Source organism: Sphaerodactylus townsendi, linkage group LG16, assembly GCF_021028975.2.
Source record: "Sphaerodactylus townsendi isolate TG3544 linkage group LG16, MPM_Stown_v2.3, whole genome shotgun sequence".
NCBI lineage: Eukaryota > Metazoa > Chordata > Lepidosauria > Squamata > Sphaerodactylidae > Sphaerodactylus > Sphaerodactylus townsendi.
Window position 1 is genome coordinate 20,902,634 of NC_059440.1, and position 17,057 is coordinate 20,919,690.

At 49.1% G+C, this 17,057-nt stretch overlaps 1 protein-coding gene across 1 annotated transcript in view; it reads left to right on the forward strand.

Annotated features, from left to right (window-relative positions):
* GPR153 (G protein-coupled receptor 153) overlaps positions 1 to 17,057 on the forward strand; it is a 37,999-nt gene that overhangs the window by 13,062 nt on the left and 7,880 nt on the right. Inside the window, exons 2-4 of the mRNA XM_048519595.1 lie at positions 5,706 to 6,243; positions 7,517 to 7,946; positions 16,712 to 16,901. Coding sequence (XP_048375552.1) covers positions 5,867 to 6,243; positions 7,517 to 7,946; positions 16,712 to 16,901 — 997 coding nt within the window. The 5' untranslated portion in view covers positions 5,706 to 5,866. The remainder of the gene's footprint in view (positions 1 to 5,705; positions 6,244 to 7,516; positions 7,947 to 16,711; positions 16,902 to 17,057) is intronic.

Below are 17,057 nucleotides of genomic sequence, written 5' to 3' on the forward strand. Positions count from 1 at the left end.
CCCAAACAAAAGAGAAACAATTATTTACATATTCCTTTATTTTAAAAAATACACCCCAGTCAAGTGTGATACTATGTATTCTATAAATAAATGTCAAATAATTACAAAAATGACTCAGATTCAAACAGGGAGAATAGTTATTATCGGGCGTTGGTGGAGGCTGGCATGTTACCCATAATGTTGTGGCGTGTCACCTTTGACACACGTGTCATAGGTTCCCCATCACTGTACTAGGGAATTCTGTGTATTTTCTGGATTCCCCACGCTAGCAGGCAGATATGTCTTTGTAAATTAAAAGATGATTTTACAAAACTCCAGCCTGATAAGCTTTGAATGGGCACTGTGCCCTTCAAAAGCCATGGAGCCCCTTCCGCACATGCAGAATAATGCACTTTCAATCCACTTTCAGTGCACTTTGCAGCTGGATTTTGCTGTGCAGCATAGCAAAACCCACTCTCAAATGATTGTGAAAGTGGATTGAATGTGCATTATTCTGCATGTGCGGAAGGGGCCTTGGGATGACCATATTCTATTGCAGTTTTTAGGTGTTGGCTTTTGCATGGATATTGTAGAAGAAACCTCGGTTGATCTGATAACCGTGCGCAGCTGGTTGGCCTTGTGAACTGGGGATGGATGATCCTGAGCCAGAGCTTCACACTTTTGAGGCTCACATCTCTAACTCTGGGCTTGGTTTGAGACATTTTTGCAGAGTGAAATATTGGAAAAATGAGCTTTAGCGTCCTCACTTAGTGCAAGGTGATAAAATGTATCCAGCCCCTCTGATGCTTCATCCTTGTTATTATGAAAGAGGATGAATCAAGAAACTACTAAACGCAGTCTTTTCATCTAAACTGTCTGCTTTGGCTTTGTTAAGTAGTTTTCCATCACAGGAAAAAGCATCCACTTAGCGATATTCTGTACATACGCAAATATATTTATTTGGTTAAAAAGGCAGGGAGTTAACCAAGCAAAAATCCTTCTGTCAGTGAATGGCTCTCTTGGATGAAGGGTGGATTTTCAGGACCGTTTTTGTTGTTTGCCAGTTCTGATCTGGGGAACTAGCAAAGGAACCGAGTCAGCAGCAAGAGGTTGGAGCTGTTCTATCAGGGATCTCAGTGGGTCATACCGACAGCATAGCCAGTCAGGGTTTGGGGCTAATTTCCTCTGCTGTGGTCCAGATTGCCTGGGATGTGCAAATGATCTTCACACTAGCAGCACCTCCAAGAAGTGATGTGAACACCGAGTTTATGTCTGAACCCCAGAGGCGTATCTAGGAAAAATGTACACTGGTGCAAAATCTGAGTTTTCCACACACCCCACCCCATGGGCAGCTGCCTTGCCCCACCACGACGAAACATTTTTTTTGCACCAGGTCATCAGGGAAATAGGAGGGGCATGGGGGCAATTTTCTGCCCCCCCCCCCCAGTGACTAAATGGCTGCAGCATGGGGACATTTGACCCCATATGTCCTCCTGGGCAATACACCCCTGCTGAACTCTTTTAGTACTAGTACTCAATGCCTCAACTGCTCCCTGATGATAGAGCAATCGCTAATGAATTGTTTCTGTGTTTTTCTGGATTAAATTTGAAATGTACATAACAACATTTTTCAAATTTACTTCCAGCATTTCATGGGCTCATTCCGCACATGCAGAATAATGCACTTTCAAACTGCTTTCAGTGCTCTTTAAAGCTGTGCGGAATGGCAAAATCCACTTGCAAACAGTTGTGAAAGTGATTTGAAAACGCATTATTTTGCGTGTGCGGAAGGGGCCATGGCTTCTTCCTGGCTCTCCCCTTCCCATCCTTCTAAATCCATTCAGTAAATCTAAGATCCATTCAGTACATCTAAGATCCATTCAGTACATCTAAGATCCATTCAGTACATCTGAGGAAGTGGGCTCTGAGACTTCATATGTTTATGCTGGGACAGAACATTGTTATTCTTTAAGGTGATGCAAGATTTTAGTGGTAAAGAACTATTTTGTGCCCAGAAATGCCAGTTAAGACCCTCGGCCATTCTGAATACAAAGGAAGAATGTGTGTTTGGACACTACTGCAAACCAAAAAAAAACCCTCTAGGAATATGGTAGTTATACTTAATGCAGATTAAGAAATAAACAGGATCAGTGATATCTAGAAACTGTTGGATGTTGCTGTCATTCTGAGAGCTAGATGCCCTGAAAAAGTATGGAGCGGAGCATGTGGAGGGAGATGTTGGCGATAGCTCAGCAGATACGTAACTGACAAGGGCATTTTCCAATCAGCAGGACTGCATAGCTCTTGGGCTCCAAATATGACTGCACTGATAGGCCTGTCTTTCCAAAGCATTTCTACCCAGCCGCAAGATCAGTTCCTTAGGGAACGCTTTGATTCATTGCTGTTAAGGAAGCAGATCCTATTTGCTCAAGCTGTGCTGTCTGTTACTGTTGTGCCTGCCAGACATGAGGGCAAGACCCTCTGCTTGCACACTCTGGCATGCAGGCAGAATGGCAGACTGGGGGAGGAACTGATGAATGCAATATGCCCTCCCTCAAGAATGGCACTGCTGCCAATGGCGTGGACAGATGGAAACAAACAGTGGCTTGCCCCCCATTCCCCCAGACACCGGGCGGCATCTCCCTTCTTAATAATGGGTGTGTACTGGAATCAGTTAACAAATAGAGATTATGGTGCCCAATCAAGAACATAGTGCAAGAAAACAAATTAGTCACGCTCATATACACTCATTCCAGCATCACAGCAGTTAGTTGACGAACCGTGATGTGTCATTTCAGCCTTCGGGAAAGAAGGACAAATTCACACGTTGCTGCCCCTGAGTAAACAAAGCGGTTGTATGGTGGCGCTGCCAGCTGAGTCCTCACCGGATCCTGTTTCCTGCCTGCCCCAGACAGAGGTGGCCCTTTCAATATTAGCCCTGTGTTATCAGAGCCCAAATAGGCCCGTCTCCAAGTGCTTCAGAACTGGGAAGCTAAGCACAGTCAGCCATGGGTTAGTACTTGGATTGGAGACCACCTAGGAAGCCCAGCGTGGCTACAAAGAGGTGCAGGAGGAGGAGGAGGGGGAGGAGTTTGGATTTATATCCCACCTTTCTCAAGGTGGCTTACAAGCTCCTTTCCCCTGGCACCTGGTGAGGAGCAGCAGTGGGGTAGGAGGTTAAGAGCTCATGTATCTAATCTGGAGGAACCGGGTTTGATTCCCAGCTCTGCCACCTGAGCTGTGGAGGCTTATCTGGGGAATTCAGATTAGCCTGTACACTCCCACACACGCCAGCTGGGTGACCTTGGGCTAGTCACAGCTTCTCGGAGCTCTCTCAGCCCCACCTACCTCACAGGGTATTTGTTGTGAGTGGGGAAGGGCAAGGAGATTGTAAGCCCCTTGGAGTCTCCTGCAGGAGAGAAAGGGGGGATATAAATCCAAACTCTTCTTCTTCTTCTTCTAGATGGGGCTGAGAGAGTCCTGAGGGAACTGTGACTAGCCCAAGGTCACCCAGCAGGAATTTAGCAGTGCGGAAACACATCTGGTTCACCAGATAAGCCTCTGCCACTCAGGTGGAGGAGCAAGGAATCAAACCCAGTTCTCCAGACTTGAGTCCACATTCTCTTAATCACTACACTACTCTGGCTCTTTGAACCTAGTTCTCCTAGATCCCAGTCTAACACTCCAACCACCATGCAATAGATACCCTCCGTATAACGCAGCTTCATATGTTCTTCATTTCCACCCTTGCGTTTGGCACTGTCTGCTCCCTTCCAGGAACCGTTGGCCAATGGCTTGTTTTGGCCTCTGCTCAACACCACTGGCTACTCTGCGCTTTCCCTGCCTCCTCTGCCTAGACCAGCTTTGTCATTGGCTCAGTGAGTGCCAAATCTTCCTGTCCGCCACATTCCCAAACCACATGTTCCCCCCTCCCTTGGGTTTGTAGGTAGACTGCCACCTCTTTGCCTTCCAAGCAGGAGGGCTGGCATGCCTTTAGCACCTGGAAGGCGTGGGCGCAAGATCAGCTGCAGCAAGCTAAGGAGAGAGGGATGCCAGCCAGATCTGATCTCTGATTGCGACAGCTTGATGCTGACCATGATGTTGAAAAAATACCTTCAAAGGGGGAAGAGCCACAATTCAGATGCTGGTGTAACTAGGTCTGGATTTGGAAATCCCCAGAGATTTGGGGTTGGAGCCTGAGGGGAGGGTTCAAGGAATGGAGAGACCTCAGTCGGGTATCACACCATAGAGTTAACCCACCAAACCAGCCATTTTCTCTAGGACAACTGATCTTTGTAGCCTGAAAGTCAGGTGTCATTCTGGGAAGTCTCCAGGTCTTGCCTGGAGGTTGGCCTGGCCAATCCTTACCTGCAGAAGGGTCTGGGTTCCATCTCTGATCTTTCAAGTTCAGGCAACAGGTGGACAAAAAAGGCTCTTGCTTTAAAGAACTTCTGCCTGTCCAGGGATGATGGTTGTTGCTGGAATCATTTATAGCCTTCTCTTCTCAATGTGACTCAGAGTGGATTACAAAATATGAAACACAATTCAGTCAGACAGCAAAGACCTCCGATAAACAATTTAGGAGGACGAGGATTACAGAAGTGGAAGAAATTTAGATGACAAGCTGTCTAAGGCATGACATAATGTAATGAAGATAGAGGACATTGCCGTAGAGAAAAGAGGTGATAGGTACAATAAACATTGCAACGGGCTATAGAACGGAGGCTTGTAGAAATGCTGTTGTCTTCCTTTTGCTGTTTCGTTGTACCGCCGTTCTAATTCCTCTACAAAAATGCCCTCCTGAACATTTCCATTCTGCATATTTGCAAGAGTAAACAAGACTGTGCCCCTCAAGAATCCCAGATTTACTGGAACCCCTTCAGATAAGGAAGCAGATGCTCTTAATATCATCACTGTGCTCTTGCGGTGACTTAGTGGTAGAACATTTGCTTTGTGGTCAGAAGGTAGCAGGCTCAGTCCCCAACATCCCCTGTTGTGTAGTGGTTAAGAGCAGGTGGATTCTAATCTGGAGAACCGGGTTTGATTCCCCACTCCTCCACCTGAGTGGCAGAGGCTTATCTGGTGAACCAAATGTGTTTCCACACTCCTACATTCCTGCTGGGTGACCTTGGGCTAGTCACAGTTCCTTCAGCCTCTCAGCCCCACCTGCCTCACAAGGTATCTGTTGTGGGGAGAAGAAGGGAAAGGAGCTTGTAAGCCACCTTGAGTCTCCTTACAGGAGAGAAAGGTGGGGTATAAACCCAAACTCTTCTTTCTCATTACATTCATCTTTAGTTCCTTCTTCGAGTCTGGCTGGTTTTGTCTGTTCTAGAAGCTGCTCTTGTAACTCTATGAGGTTGGAAACTTTTGAGCAACAGGGACCCAATATAGCTTCCATTAATAGAAGGGGGTGTTATATCTTCAGAGGTGATCATTAGAGCATCAAGGTGGATGAGCATCACCTGTACCCCCTCCTCAGATTCTCCTTCAGGTTATAGATTCATTTTTGGTTTTCCAGGAAGTGCAGGAGACAGAAACATAAGAGCATTTCCATAAAAGGCACACAGCTTCTCATAGGCTCAATGTTGGCTGGGAACGTTACATACCAACCTTGGAAGAGTTTCGAAAGAGTGTTGATTGCATCTAAAATGCATCTTTGTTGGTGCAAGAAAGCTGCTTATATGCCTGACTATTCTTCTCTTCCCCCAACCCCTTTTCTTCTCCAGTACCATGGGCCATAATACCTCACTGGATACCCTGGATCTAGCAGCCCTTTGGTGGGATCTCTCCCCTTCCCCAACGCACCTTTGATGGCGCCTGCTGGCTTGTAGGATGCATTTCCTTCCATCCTTCTTCCTGGTACGTCATCCTCACCTGGCTTCGCCAGATGGTGACTCCACCTTCCATCATGAATGATGAACGTAGCCTGCATAACAACGCGGTGGCCTGGTTGGTTTGCTCGGGGCTGTCGGTTCTCGCCAACGCCTGGGGGATTCTCAGCGTGAGTGCCAAGCAGAAGAAATGGAAGCCGCTGGAGTTCCTCATTTGCACGCTGGCCGGCACGCACATCCTTAACATCGCCATCCCCATCACCATGTACTCGGTCATCCAGCTCCGCCGGGAGCGCTCCGGCTACGAGTGGAACGAGGGGCTGTGCAAAGTCTTCGTCTCCACCTTCTACACCTTGACCCTGGTCACCTGCTTCTCGGTCACCTCGCTCTCCTACCACCGGATGTGGATGGTCCGCTGGCCAGTCAATTACAGGCAAGTGCTCTTTGCTCTGAAAACAACGGAGAACTCTGTTACATTGAAGAAGAAGAAGAGTTTGGATTTATAATCTCCTCTTTCTCTCCTGCAGGAGACCCAAAGGGGCTTACAATCTCCTTGCCCTTCCCCCCTCACAACAAACACCCTGTGAGGTAGGTGGGGCTGAGAGAGCTCCGAGAAGCTGTGACTAGCCCAAGGTCACCCAGCTGGCATGTGTGGGTGTACAGGCTAATCTGAATTCCCCAGATAAGCCTCCACAGCTCAGGCGGCAGAGCTGGGAATCAAACCCAGTTCCTCCAGATTAGATACACGAGCTCTTAACCTCCTACGCCACTGCTGCTAGACAGATTTACTGGGGAATGTATTGTCAAAGGTTTTCATGGCCAGATTCAACTAGTTGTGGTGGGTTTTCCAGGCTGTGTGGCCGTGGTCTGGTAGATCGTGTTCCTAACGTTTCTGTGGCTGCAGCAGAAGTTGCCAGCCACAGATGCAGGCGAAACAATAGGGACAAGATCTACCAGACCACGGCCACACAGCCCGGAAAACCCACCACAATTAGTTTACCGGGGAAGATGTTGCTATAAGTTAAGGCTCACTCAGCAAATGCAAGAATCTGGTAGGTGGGGATCGGAAAATTGGTAGCGGGCCCATGTTAGTGTGCTGTGGGGGACTGCTGGCATGACTTGAAAAATGAATTCGTGATGCTCTGGTGAGCCCTCGGTGAACTGTGCCTGCCATGACTCTGCGTGATCCATTGTCCTGGAATGTGCCTGCTTTCAATTATTCTCTCTGTGGAAACGGTGGCTCTGCTGCACTTTTGCATCTAGTATGATTGGATCCTTTTATCACTCCTGATGCAAAGATGCGGCAGAACTATCCTCCTTCAAGAGTGGTTATCTGTTAGCTCTCTGCATGAGTCACTAAAGCGACAGAAAATGGGCGGGCCGCGGAGTGACAGAGAAACCAAAGCAAAGTGCTTCAAAATCGGGCAGGAGAAATAAAATGTTTCCTGATCTCTGCACAGCAAGCAGGAAACGTTTTAAAACTGTTCCGGGGGGGAAAGATTGCTCATTTGACAGATCCTAAATAAAACATTTCGATCTGAAATAAAATGTTTTTAAAACCTTTGGGGGGGGGGGGAAGCTGTGCAGAACTCCATTCCAAAACGCTTCTATTTCTGTCCTCAAGATGTTTTATTTGTGCCGTGCAGAAAGGGCCTTTGTTGACCGAACTGGTTTTGCGAGTCTTTCCCCTCCCTTCTCCTGGGCAGGTTGAGCAACACAAAGAAGCAAGCCGTGCACACGGTCATGGGGATCTGGATGGTGTCCTTCATCCTCTCGACGCTGCCGGCGGTGGGCTGGCACGACACGGCCGAGCGCTTCTACGCCAGCGACTGCCGCTTCGTCGTGACGGAGATCGGCCTGGGCTTCGGTGTCTGCTTCCTGCTCCTGATCAGCGGGAGCGTCGTCATGGGCATGGTCTGTGCGGGGATCTCCCTCTTCCAGACCTTCTTCATCCAGACAGGGCACAACATCGACAAGAACAAGTTCAACGTGCCCACCATCGTGGTGGAGGACGCACAGGGCAAGCGCCGGTCGTCCATTGACGGATCCGAACCCATTAAGACCTCGCTCCAGATCACCTATTTGATCACTGGGATCGTTTGCATCTATGACTTTCTGATGGGCTTCCCCATATTGGTGAGTCTTGCCAGAGTTTCTGGGGCGTCTAGTGAACTGGGCAAGTGGGTCTCGATTGTTTTTACTTTATTTCTCTTTATTTCTTTTGTTTTATATACTGCCCTTCCCCTCAGGAGCTCAGGACAGCTTTTGACATTTCATAATAAATACAATAAATTCAGAATACCATCGGTGCTAAAACTTACTTTAAAACCCGATGGCAACAAATATTTAACCTCTCATATCCAGAACCAGAAGGAAAAGGGGGAGGAGAAGGGGGGGAGATCAGTGATAGAAGAAAAAGACGAAGATCTGGATTTCTACGCCCCTTTCCCCTCATTTCCCTTCCCCACAACAGTCACCTTGTGGAGGAACCGAGTTTTATTCCCAGCTCTGCCGCCTGAGCTGTGGAGGCTTATCTGGGGAATTCAGTTTAGCCTGTGCACTCCCACACACGCCAGCTGGGGGACCTGGGGCTAGTCACAGCTTCTCGGAGCTCTCTCAGCCCCACCCACCTCACAGGGTGTTTGCTGTGAGGGGGGAAGGGCAAGGAGCTTGTAAGCCCCTTTGAGTCTCCTGCAGGAGAGAAAGGGGGGATATAAATCCAAACTCTTCTTCTTCTTCTTCTTCTAGATAGGGCTGGAATAGTGTTGGAGTGCACAGGCTAATCTGGTTGCCCAGTTAAGCCTCCACAGCTCAAGCGGCAGAGCGGGGAATCAAACCCGGTTCTCCAGATTAGAGTGCACCTGCTGTTAACCACTACACCACGCTGACTCTCATTTGGCCATGAAGCTCTCTAGGTGACCTTGGCCCACTCAGATTTTCTCAGCCTAACTTTCCTCAAATGGAAGTTGTGATTTATGGGAGGGTAAATTGGAAGACAGGGAACCCTGTATGCCTCACTGGACTCTTTGTGGAAGATAAGGCTAGAAATGCACTCAGGGAGCAGGCTGAGTTGTTTCCAGAGGAGCTTGAACACTGGAATTTGGTACACATATAGAAAAAGATATCCTTTTGCTCAGAAACCATGAGTGTTGGAAGCTGGCTGCATTCTTATCATAGAAGCAGAGAACTGGGAATGAGGCTTGTCGCTCACGGTTCTGTGAAAATCACCCCCCGCCCCGGCTTTGGAAAACAACACGCCTGCCAAAACTGGATTCCAAATCTCCCGTCATCCCATTTCCCAGGCCCTCCCTCCAACCCGCAGAGACGGCCCCTGCTAAACATAGCCGCTTCCAGATGAGGGGAAAAATAAATACGGCATCTCATCTCGGAGGCTGTCTCCAGACGTGGAGAGCTGGCCTCCCAGCTCCGCCGCTTGATTTTCTAGGCATGGTTTCTTCCCTTGGCATCTGGGGAGGGGGGTGGTGGCCATGGCAGGGAAGAGAGGCTGCTCAACAGCTCCAGCCCCCCCCCCCCCCCGATTCTATAATTGGACGCATGTCTCATTCTTGCGCTCTAAAAAACTAACAGACGTATATTTTCCCATTTGGCCTCCTGGAGCAGCAAACAGGAATCCTTGCGGCGAAGAGGTTGCCCAGTTGATGCTTAATTGATCTTCTCTCTTTCCCCACTTCGTCAGGGCTCGGGGCTGGGGCTGGTGGCACTTCTGAGACACCCCCACAGCAATAGATCTCTGGCCACATGCTGGTGACAGTATGGAAACCAATTTGGCATCGATCTCTCTTCTCCAAAAGCAACAGAAGGATGCGATGGCTTCAGTTTTTCAAGGCCTGCCTCTGCCCCTTTCCAGCTCCTCCCCCAGTTTGGACATGAAACAAGAAAAAGCCATCAGTATCCCAAGAGTTTCATGCAACAACCTGGCCAAATGTTTACAGACTAAATGAGACCAAAGGGACATCTGGACCGTCTCAGTCTACCTACGTTCACCAGCCAGGTGCCCCTTAGGAGCTCACAGGGTGATCAGAATTTTTAAAATGTCTTGCCAGTTCTAGAATCATAGAGTTGGGAGAGACCTCAAGGGCCATCCAGTCCAACCCCTTGCCCTGCAGGAACACACGATCAAAGCACTCTCAACATATGATCATCCGGCCTCTCTTTCAAAACCTCCAAAGAAGGAGACTCCACCCCTCTCTGAGGCAGTGAATTCAGCCGTCGAACAACCCTGACAGTCAGAAAGTTCTTCCTAATGTTTAGGTGGAATCTCTTTTCCTGCACCTTGAATCCATGACTCCGTGTCCTAGTCTCTGAAGCAGCAGAAAACAAGCTTGCTCCCTCTTCAACATGACATCCCTTCAAATATTTAAACATAGCCATCATGTCCCCCCTAAACCTTCGCTTCTCCAGACTAAACATCCCCAGCTCCCTAAGTCTCTCTTTGCAGGGCATGGATTCCAGACCTTTTTCTAAAGAGAGGCAAGCTCAGATGTTTCTGGATGTTGACTGAAGACACAATATTGAGCTTACATAGAACCCGAGAAGCATATCTAGGGTGGGACAGAAAGGGGGGGCACCGGCCCAGGGTCCGCAGCCTCAGGCAGACAACAGATGGAATGCAGGCAGCAACCCAAGGGGGCGTGAGAGGAGGGGGAGCAAGTGGACAGCACAGTGCTGAACTGTGAACCCTGCCCCAAACTTCACATGGTTCAGGGATGGGGTGTGCAGTTCAATGCTGGGCAGTTCTTGCCCTAGGCGCTATTTTAAATTCTCTATCCAAGTTGCTTAGATTGAGGAGCTAGGCCAGAGTCAGAACCCTGCTGGTCCTATGAAGAGAAGAAGAAGAAGAATTTGGATTGATACCCCACCTTTCTCTCTTGTAAGGAGACTCAAGGTGGCTTACAAGCTCCTTTCCCTTCCTCTCCCCACAACAGACACCTTGTGAGGCAGGTGGGGCTAAGAGAGTTCAGAGAGAACTGTGACTGGCCCAAGGTCACCCAGCAGGAATGTAGGAGGGCGGCAACACATCTGGTTGACCAGATAAGCCTCTGCCACTCGGGTGGAGGAGTGGGGAATCAAACCCTGTTCTCCAGATTAGAATCCACCTGCTCTTAACCGCTACACCACGCTGGCTCTATGAAGTCTTCTGATTGCTGGTGATCTGTGGTGGCAAGGCTGCATTCCGGCTGCCAGGGGGGTGGTGCTAAAGTGCAAGAAGGCACCCAAGGAGCACAAAGTCAGTATGCCTGGATTCCACAGCACTTTGCCTACACGTTCTTCCTTCCCTTCTGGAATGAACCATTATTTTGCCTCGGTGCCTGGCAAGAGAAGAGTCCTGGTGATACGATTATCACTGGATAATCCTCACCATCCTTTGATTTTATAAAATGTGAGCTTATACACTAGCCCTGGAAGGCGGGCCACTGTTCCTCCGGGCGAGGCCGTCTCAGTCTGGTGAGTTCGTGGCAGAGAAGAGATTTGAACCAGGGTCTTCCTGATTTGTTGTTCAGCCATTTGCGGTGCAGCCGTCTGGATGCACAACCATTCGAGTCTGTCCCGTTCCTCTAAAAGCAGGATAGGTCATTTGTGTCATAGAAAAGTGGATGTCGAGGAAGGGATGCGGGTAGGGGAGAAAGAGGGAGTGTGCCATGGAAGAAATTATTTTTTTGCAGGGACTAAAAGCATTCCAAGTCGCTTGGTGTCAGCTGATTTCCCCCAAGCTGATCTCTGATATTTTTAAAATAGCAAAGACCAGCAGTGACAGGATTTTAGCTCTCGGAGAAGGCTGTACAGAGCACAATTCCTCTCTGAGAATCCCTAGAGAAGCAGAGGGGGGGAGGGATGTTGAGAATGCAGAAGGGGGGGGGGGCAGGAGCATCGCCTTGAGCAATGCCAGCCAGAGCACAGAGGAAAGGACTCCTCGTTCCTTTGATGTGTTCTCTTGCAAAAGGTGTCGTCCCCCCAGGGAAAGGACAGTCTGCCGTGATTTCTTTCCAGAAACGTGGCAGGCGAGAAATGCAGCTTTTCCTCTTTAAAAGGGCTCGCTGGCTGAGGATGCTGATCTGCTTGGATGCCGTGTGCAAAAATGGGTTTAAATGCTGTAATGGCACAGGAAGCCTGGGTAGATTTTGCTGTCAGTGCGTGGGATTTTTGCGGCCGCTCGGTGGCTTTGGCAATTTGAGTTCACAGACTCCCAGTTCCTAACAGTGTAAGTTAATCCATCCGATTAAGAGCCTTTTTGTGAAAATAGATAAAATACACTTTTTGCCTTGGAGACCTCTGTGGTTCAGGATCTCTCTGTTGCTGGCTGGTTATGCACAAGGTGTCTGCCGCGCTGCAGGTTCGAATGTCCATCACGGCAAGATTTCTTATACAGATATATTTCCTCAAGCCTCGCTTTCACTTTCCATTCTCTCCGTGGCAGAATGTTTCTGATTGCAAGGTACTGGGGAGCAGTCAGCAGAGCCAGCATGAGGCTTCTCTGTGGCGTTTAACTATCCACTGATGAAACAGGATGCCAAATGATAGAGACTGCTGGTCTGACCCACCAAGGCTATTCTCATTCAGAGAACCAGCGTGGCATCGTAGTTAAGAGCAGGGGACTCTAATCTGGAGAAGCGGGTTCGAATCCTCACTGTTCCACATGAGGTTTGCTGGGTGACCTTGGGCTAGTCACAGTTGGTTCATAACTCTCTCAGCCCCACCTATCTCGCAAGGTGTCTGTTGTGGGGAGAGGAAGGGAAAGGAGCTTGTAAGCCACCTTGAATCTCCTTTCAGGAGAGAAAGGTGGAATATAAATCCAAAGTCTTGTCCTCCTCGTCCTGCTGCTGCTGCTGCTGCTGCTGCTGCTGCTGCTGCTTCTTCTTCTTCTTCTTCTTCTTCTTCTTCTTCTTCTTCTTCTTCTTCTTCTTCTTCTTCTTCTTCTTCTTCTTCTTCTTCTTCTTCTTCTTCTTCTTCTTCTTCTTCTTCTTCTTCTTTTCTTCTTCTTCTTTTCTTTTCTTCTTCTTTTCTTCTTCTTTTCTTCTTCTTCTTCTTCTTTTCTCCTCCTCCTCCTCCTCCTCCTCCTCCTCTTCTTCTTCTTCTCCTCCTCCTCCTCCTCCTCCTCCTCCTCTTCTTCTTCTTCTTCTTCTTCTGTTGAATGGTAGACTGTAATCCACTCGGGGCAGAGATGTGGGTATATCATGCTGCATAACTCCCTCTTTATCAGTGGGTTGTACAAATGATGAAGATAACTTTTTGGACTGAATGCTGACCAATATTTTGGCCCTCTTCCCTGGTCCACTGCCTGAGCGAATGGGTACAAACATTTTGCTCTTCCCTCCCTTTCTCCAATCTTCAAAGCATCCGCTGACTATGGCTGGGGAGTCTGCAGTTGGGCACACAGAGTGGCTGTCTTTGGTGCTGGCCTGCTTTCCCTCCAAAGCTGTCCTGCAGGTGACAGTGCCTCAAAGGAGAGCTGGCGCTTCTGCCAAGAAGACTCACACACACCCCTCCCCTATATCAAGCTTCTCCCAGAGCTTTGCCCTCAATGCTACGCTTCTCTGCCAGTTGTGTGGCTGCATTTCACCATTCACAATGGAAGCGTGTTTGGGAATGCTTCCAGCCGGCCTGCCCTTGGAGTAACGTGAGAGCCCAATTATTGAAAAAAAATGTTTAAACATGTCCTGGGTACAACAGGAGAGAGAGAACACACTGTTTTCTGCTTTGTGACCTTGCTTTGTCTATTTATACATTTTTATCCTGCCCTTCTTCAAGGAGCTCTGAGCTACCTGAATGGGCCTCCTCTCCACTGCTTTATCCTCACACCAACCCTGTGAGGTAGGCTCACCAGAATTTGGGTGGCTGTGCCAAATGACACATGATATTGTGGCAGCTGCCACCACAGAGAGGACAAGGGAAAGAGTGGCCAGGATGAGGAAATAGGAAAAATGTGGCCAAGGGGTGAAGCGTAGAGGGGCTGCCATTTCCCGTCTCCTCCCACTGTTTCAGGGAATACACTTGAGATGTCAGTTGGTTTATCTGTCAGCTAGTGCAAAGAAAAATCGATAACACAAATGCCCCTCCCACCAACTTGGGGGCAAAAAAAGGCTATTTTGCACAAATGGGATGTGTTTTCCCATTTGTTACCATGCGCTCATGATGCTGGGATGTCAACCTCCAGGCAGAGCCTGGAGATCTCCCATTATTACAGCTGATCTCCAGACAACATAGCTCAGTTCCCCCGGATAACATAGATGCGAAGAAGAAGGAGAAGAAGAAGGAGGAGGAGGAGGAGGAGGAGTTTGGATTTATATCCCCCTTTCTCTCCTGTAAGAAGACTCAAAGGGGCTTACAATCTCCTTTCCCTTCTCCACCACAACAAACACCCTATGAGGTTGGTGGGGCTGAGAAAGCTCAGAAGAACTGTGTTGCACAAACTAATCTGGCCTCCACAGCTCAAGTGGCAGAGCGGGGAATCAAACCCGGTTCTCCAGATTAGAGTGCACCTGCTCTTAATCACTGCGCCACTGCTGCTCTTTTTGGATGGTAGAGTCCATTGTACCCTACTAGGGTCCCTTGCCTGTCCAAGCCCCGCCTTCCCTAGGCTCCACCCCCAAACTCCAGGTATTTCCCCACCCAGAGCTTGCAAACCTACTGGGACAAGGATTTGTGAGTGAGAGAGAGGGGGACTAGACTTGAACTGGGGGCGGGTACCAACTGGGGTTGGAAATTCTGCGTCTGGCTCTGCAGGATTGCAGAATTTGCAGGCATTCTACAGCCAGGCAGTCAATTGTGGATGGAAGAAGCCCTGGATGGGCTGCTTGATCCAAGCAGGAGGCTGCGGTCGTCTCCGGCGACTTGAATCCTGCGGCCCTTTCCGATTAATTTTGAAAAATTGCAGCGGAAAGCACATCTCTTCTCCCACCCCCTGATCTCTGGAGCGGTTGCCATTTTTTACTCCGAGCCAGCTTCGGCGGCGTTTTCTCATAACTGCCGAACGACATTAAGTATTCAATTTATAAAGATCAAATTAAGTTAATTTGAATTTGGCTTATGCTGTGGCGTTAATGAAACATTGATTAACGGGGGAGGGGGGCCGGGGGAGGGCGCCTTGGCTGGCCTCGATGAATATGAATTGGTTTTGTATATGCTGGCCTTCCTTTCTTCCAATTGAAATTCACGGCTGCCAAGAATTCTATCACTTTGCAAAATAAAGGTCTGGGCGGAAAGAGATGATTTTCCCCAGGCAAAGCCGCCTCGGGACTGCAAGGGGAAAGGCCGAAAGCTGAGAAGGAAGCTTTTTCCCTCTTTTTCCTTTTGAAAAATTACTTCTTCGTGTCCTCGCCTAACACTCCACACCCACACACACATCCACACACACATACCACAACCCCCGTCTGAATCAGGGCCTGTGTAGCTGCCGTTTTTTAAATGCTGGGGAAATCAAGCTGATCGCAGGTCCCCTGGTTTACATCCAGAGATGATGCGGGAAAAAGGAAGATTTCCCGAGCATTTTTAACAAAGTGAATAGCAAACAACCTTTAAACAAGTGAACAGCATTTTAAATAAGTAATAGAATAGGGGGATGCTTTGGTGGGCCACTGCGAGTAGCAGAGTGCTGGACTAGATGGACTCTGGTCTGATCCAGCAGGCTCTTTCTTATGTTCTTATGAATCATATCAAGGCATGGGGTGAGGGCAAACGGAGAGGGGGAAACAGTCCTGAGAAAAGCCTCCCCAACCATCACATCTCTGTGAAGGAAGCAACAGACTGTCTAACTAGCTGGCCAGGTGCCGATTTTGCCCAGCTCGCATCTGGCTTGGGCTAGCCAGAACACTGCCTTCTACAGTCTGCACAGGGTTTATGCTGGCCGGAGGCCACCCCCCCACCCCCACCCCCCGGGTCCAGTGTGGCATTTGGGTAGACTGATCTCAGCCCTTCTGCCATTAGGCTGTTCCAGTCCAGGTGGGGGGGGGGGGGAAGCCATCATCAGTCCAGTGAGTAGGGTTGTCAAGTCTCCCCACCTTCAGGAGAGGAAGGGGAAGGAGCTTGTAAGCCACTTTGAGTCTCCTTACAGGACAGAAAGGTGGGGTATAAATCCAAATTCTTCCTCCTCCTCCTCCTCCTCCTCCTCCTCCTACTACTACTACTACTACTACTACTACTACTACTACTACTACTACTACTACTACTACTGGTGGGCAATGGGAGGCTAAAATTGCCAGAGTTGGGAAACTCCTGGAACCTGAGTGGGGTACAATGTCATGCAGTCCAACCTCCAAAGCATCCATTTTTCTTCAGGGGAACTGATCTCTATAGTCTGGAGAGCAGCTATCATTCCGGGGGATCCCGAGATCCCACCTGGAGGCCGGCATCCCTAGCACTGGGACCCATCCCAGTTGCCTGCAATGGCCAATCCACCTCTGGGGCTTAACCCTCCAAGCACACACCAACACACACACACACACACACACACACACACACACACACACACACACACACACACACACACACACACACACACTGGACAAGCACACAGACAGCAATACAGACACGTATCAGATCTGCAAACGGCAGCCCTGGGTGATCAGTGAAAGCTGAGGAAACAATGCAAAGGGGAGACCGTTAATGCATCTTCCATGGGAGTAACATCTTGTCTTAAAAACATTTTCACTCATTCTAATTAAGAGTTCCGCAAAAATTCCCAGTTTTTCATGGGGGTGGGATCTTGGAAAGAAATATTTTCCCTCTGATCATTTTGCCTCTCCGGCATCTTTAGCCGAATCTGACTTCAGTCATTGCTGCTGCAAATGGTTTATCCCACAGAGATCGAGGGAGCCACCGGCCCTTTGGAGGCCACCCCCCTTTCTCTAGCCCCTCCCTGACGTTTCCAACGCTTGACCTGGCAGGTGGTGAGCTTTACCAGCTTGAAGTCGGACGTGGCCTACGACTGGATGGTGCTGTGCATGCTCTGGTGCTCGGTCATCCAGTCTCTCCTCCTGCCTCTCTTCCTCTGGGCCTGTGACCGCTACCGGGCTGACCTCAAATCCGTCTGGGAGAAGTGCGTGGCCATCATGTCCAACGACGACGCGGAAGAAGGTCAGAGTAACCCTTGGGCAGCTTGTACAGCCGATGCGCAGGACCAGAGTAGGAAATGTTCAGTCCTGGCCCCTCCCTTCCCTGCATTTTCATTGTCACAAAAGGTTGCTCTTTAAAAGATTCTGATCTAGCCACATAATCGCACACCCTGCGTCT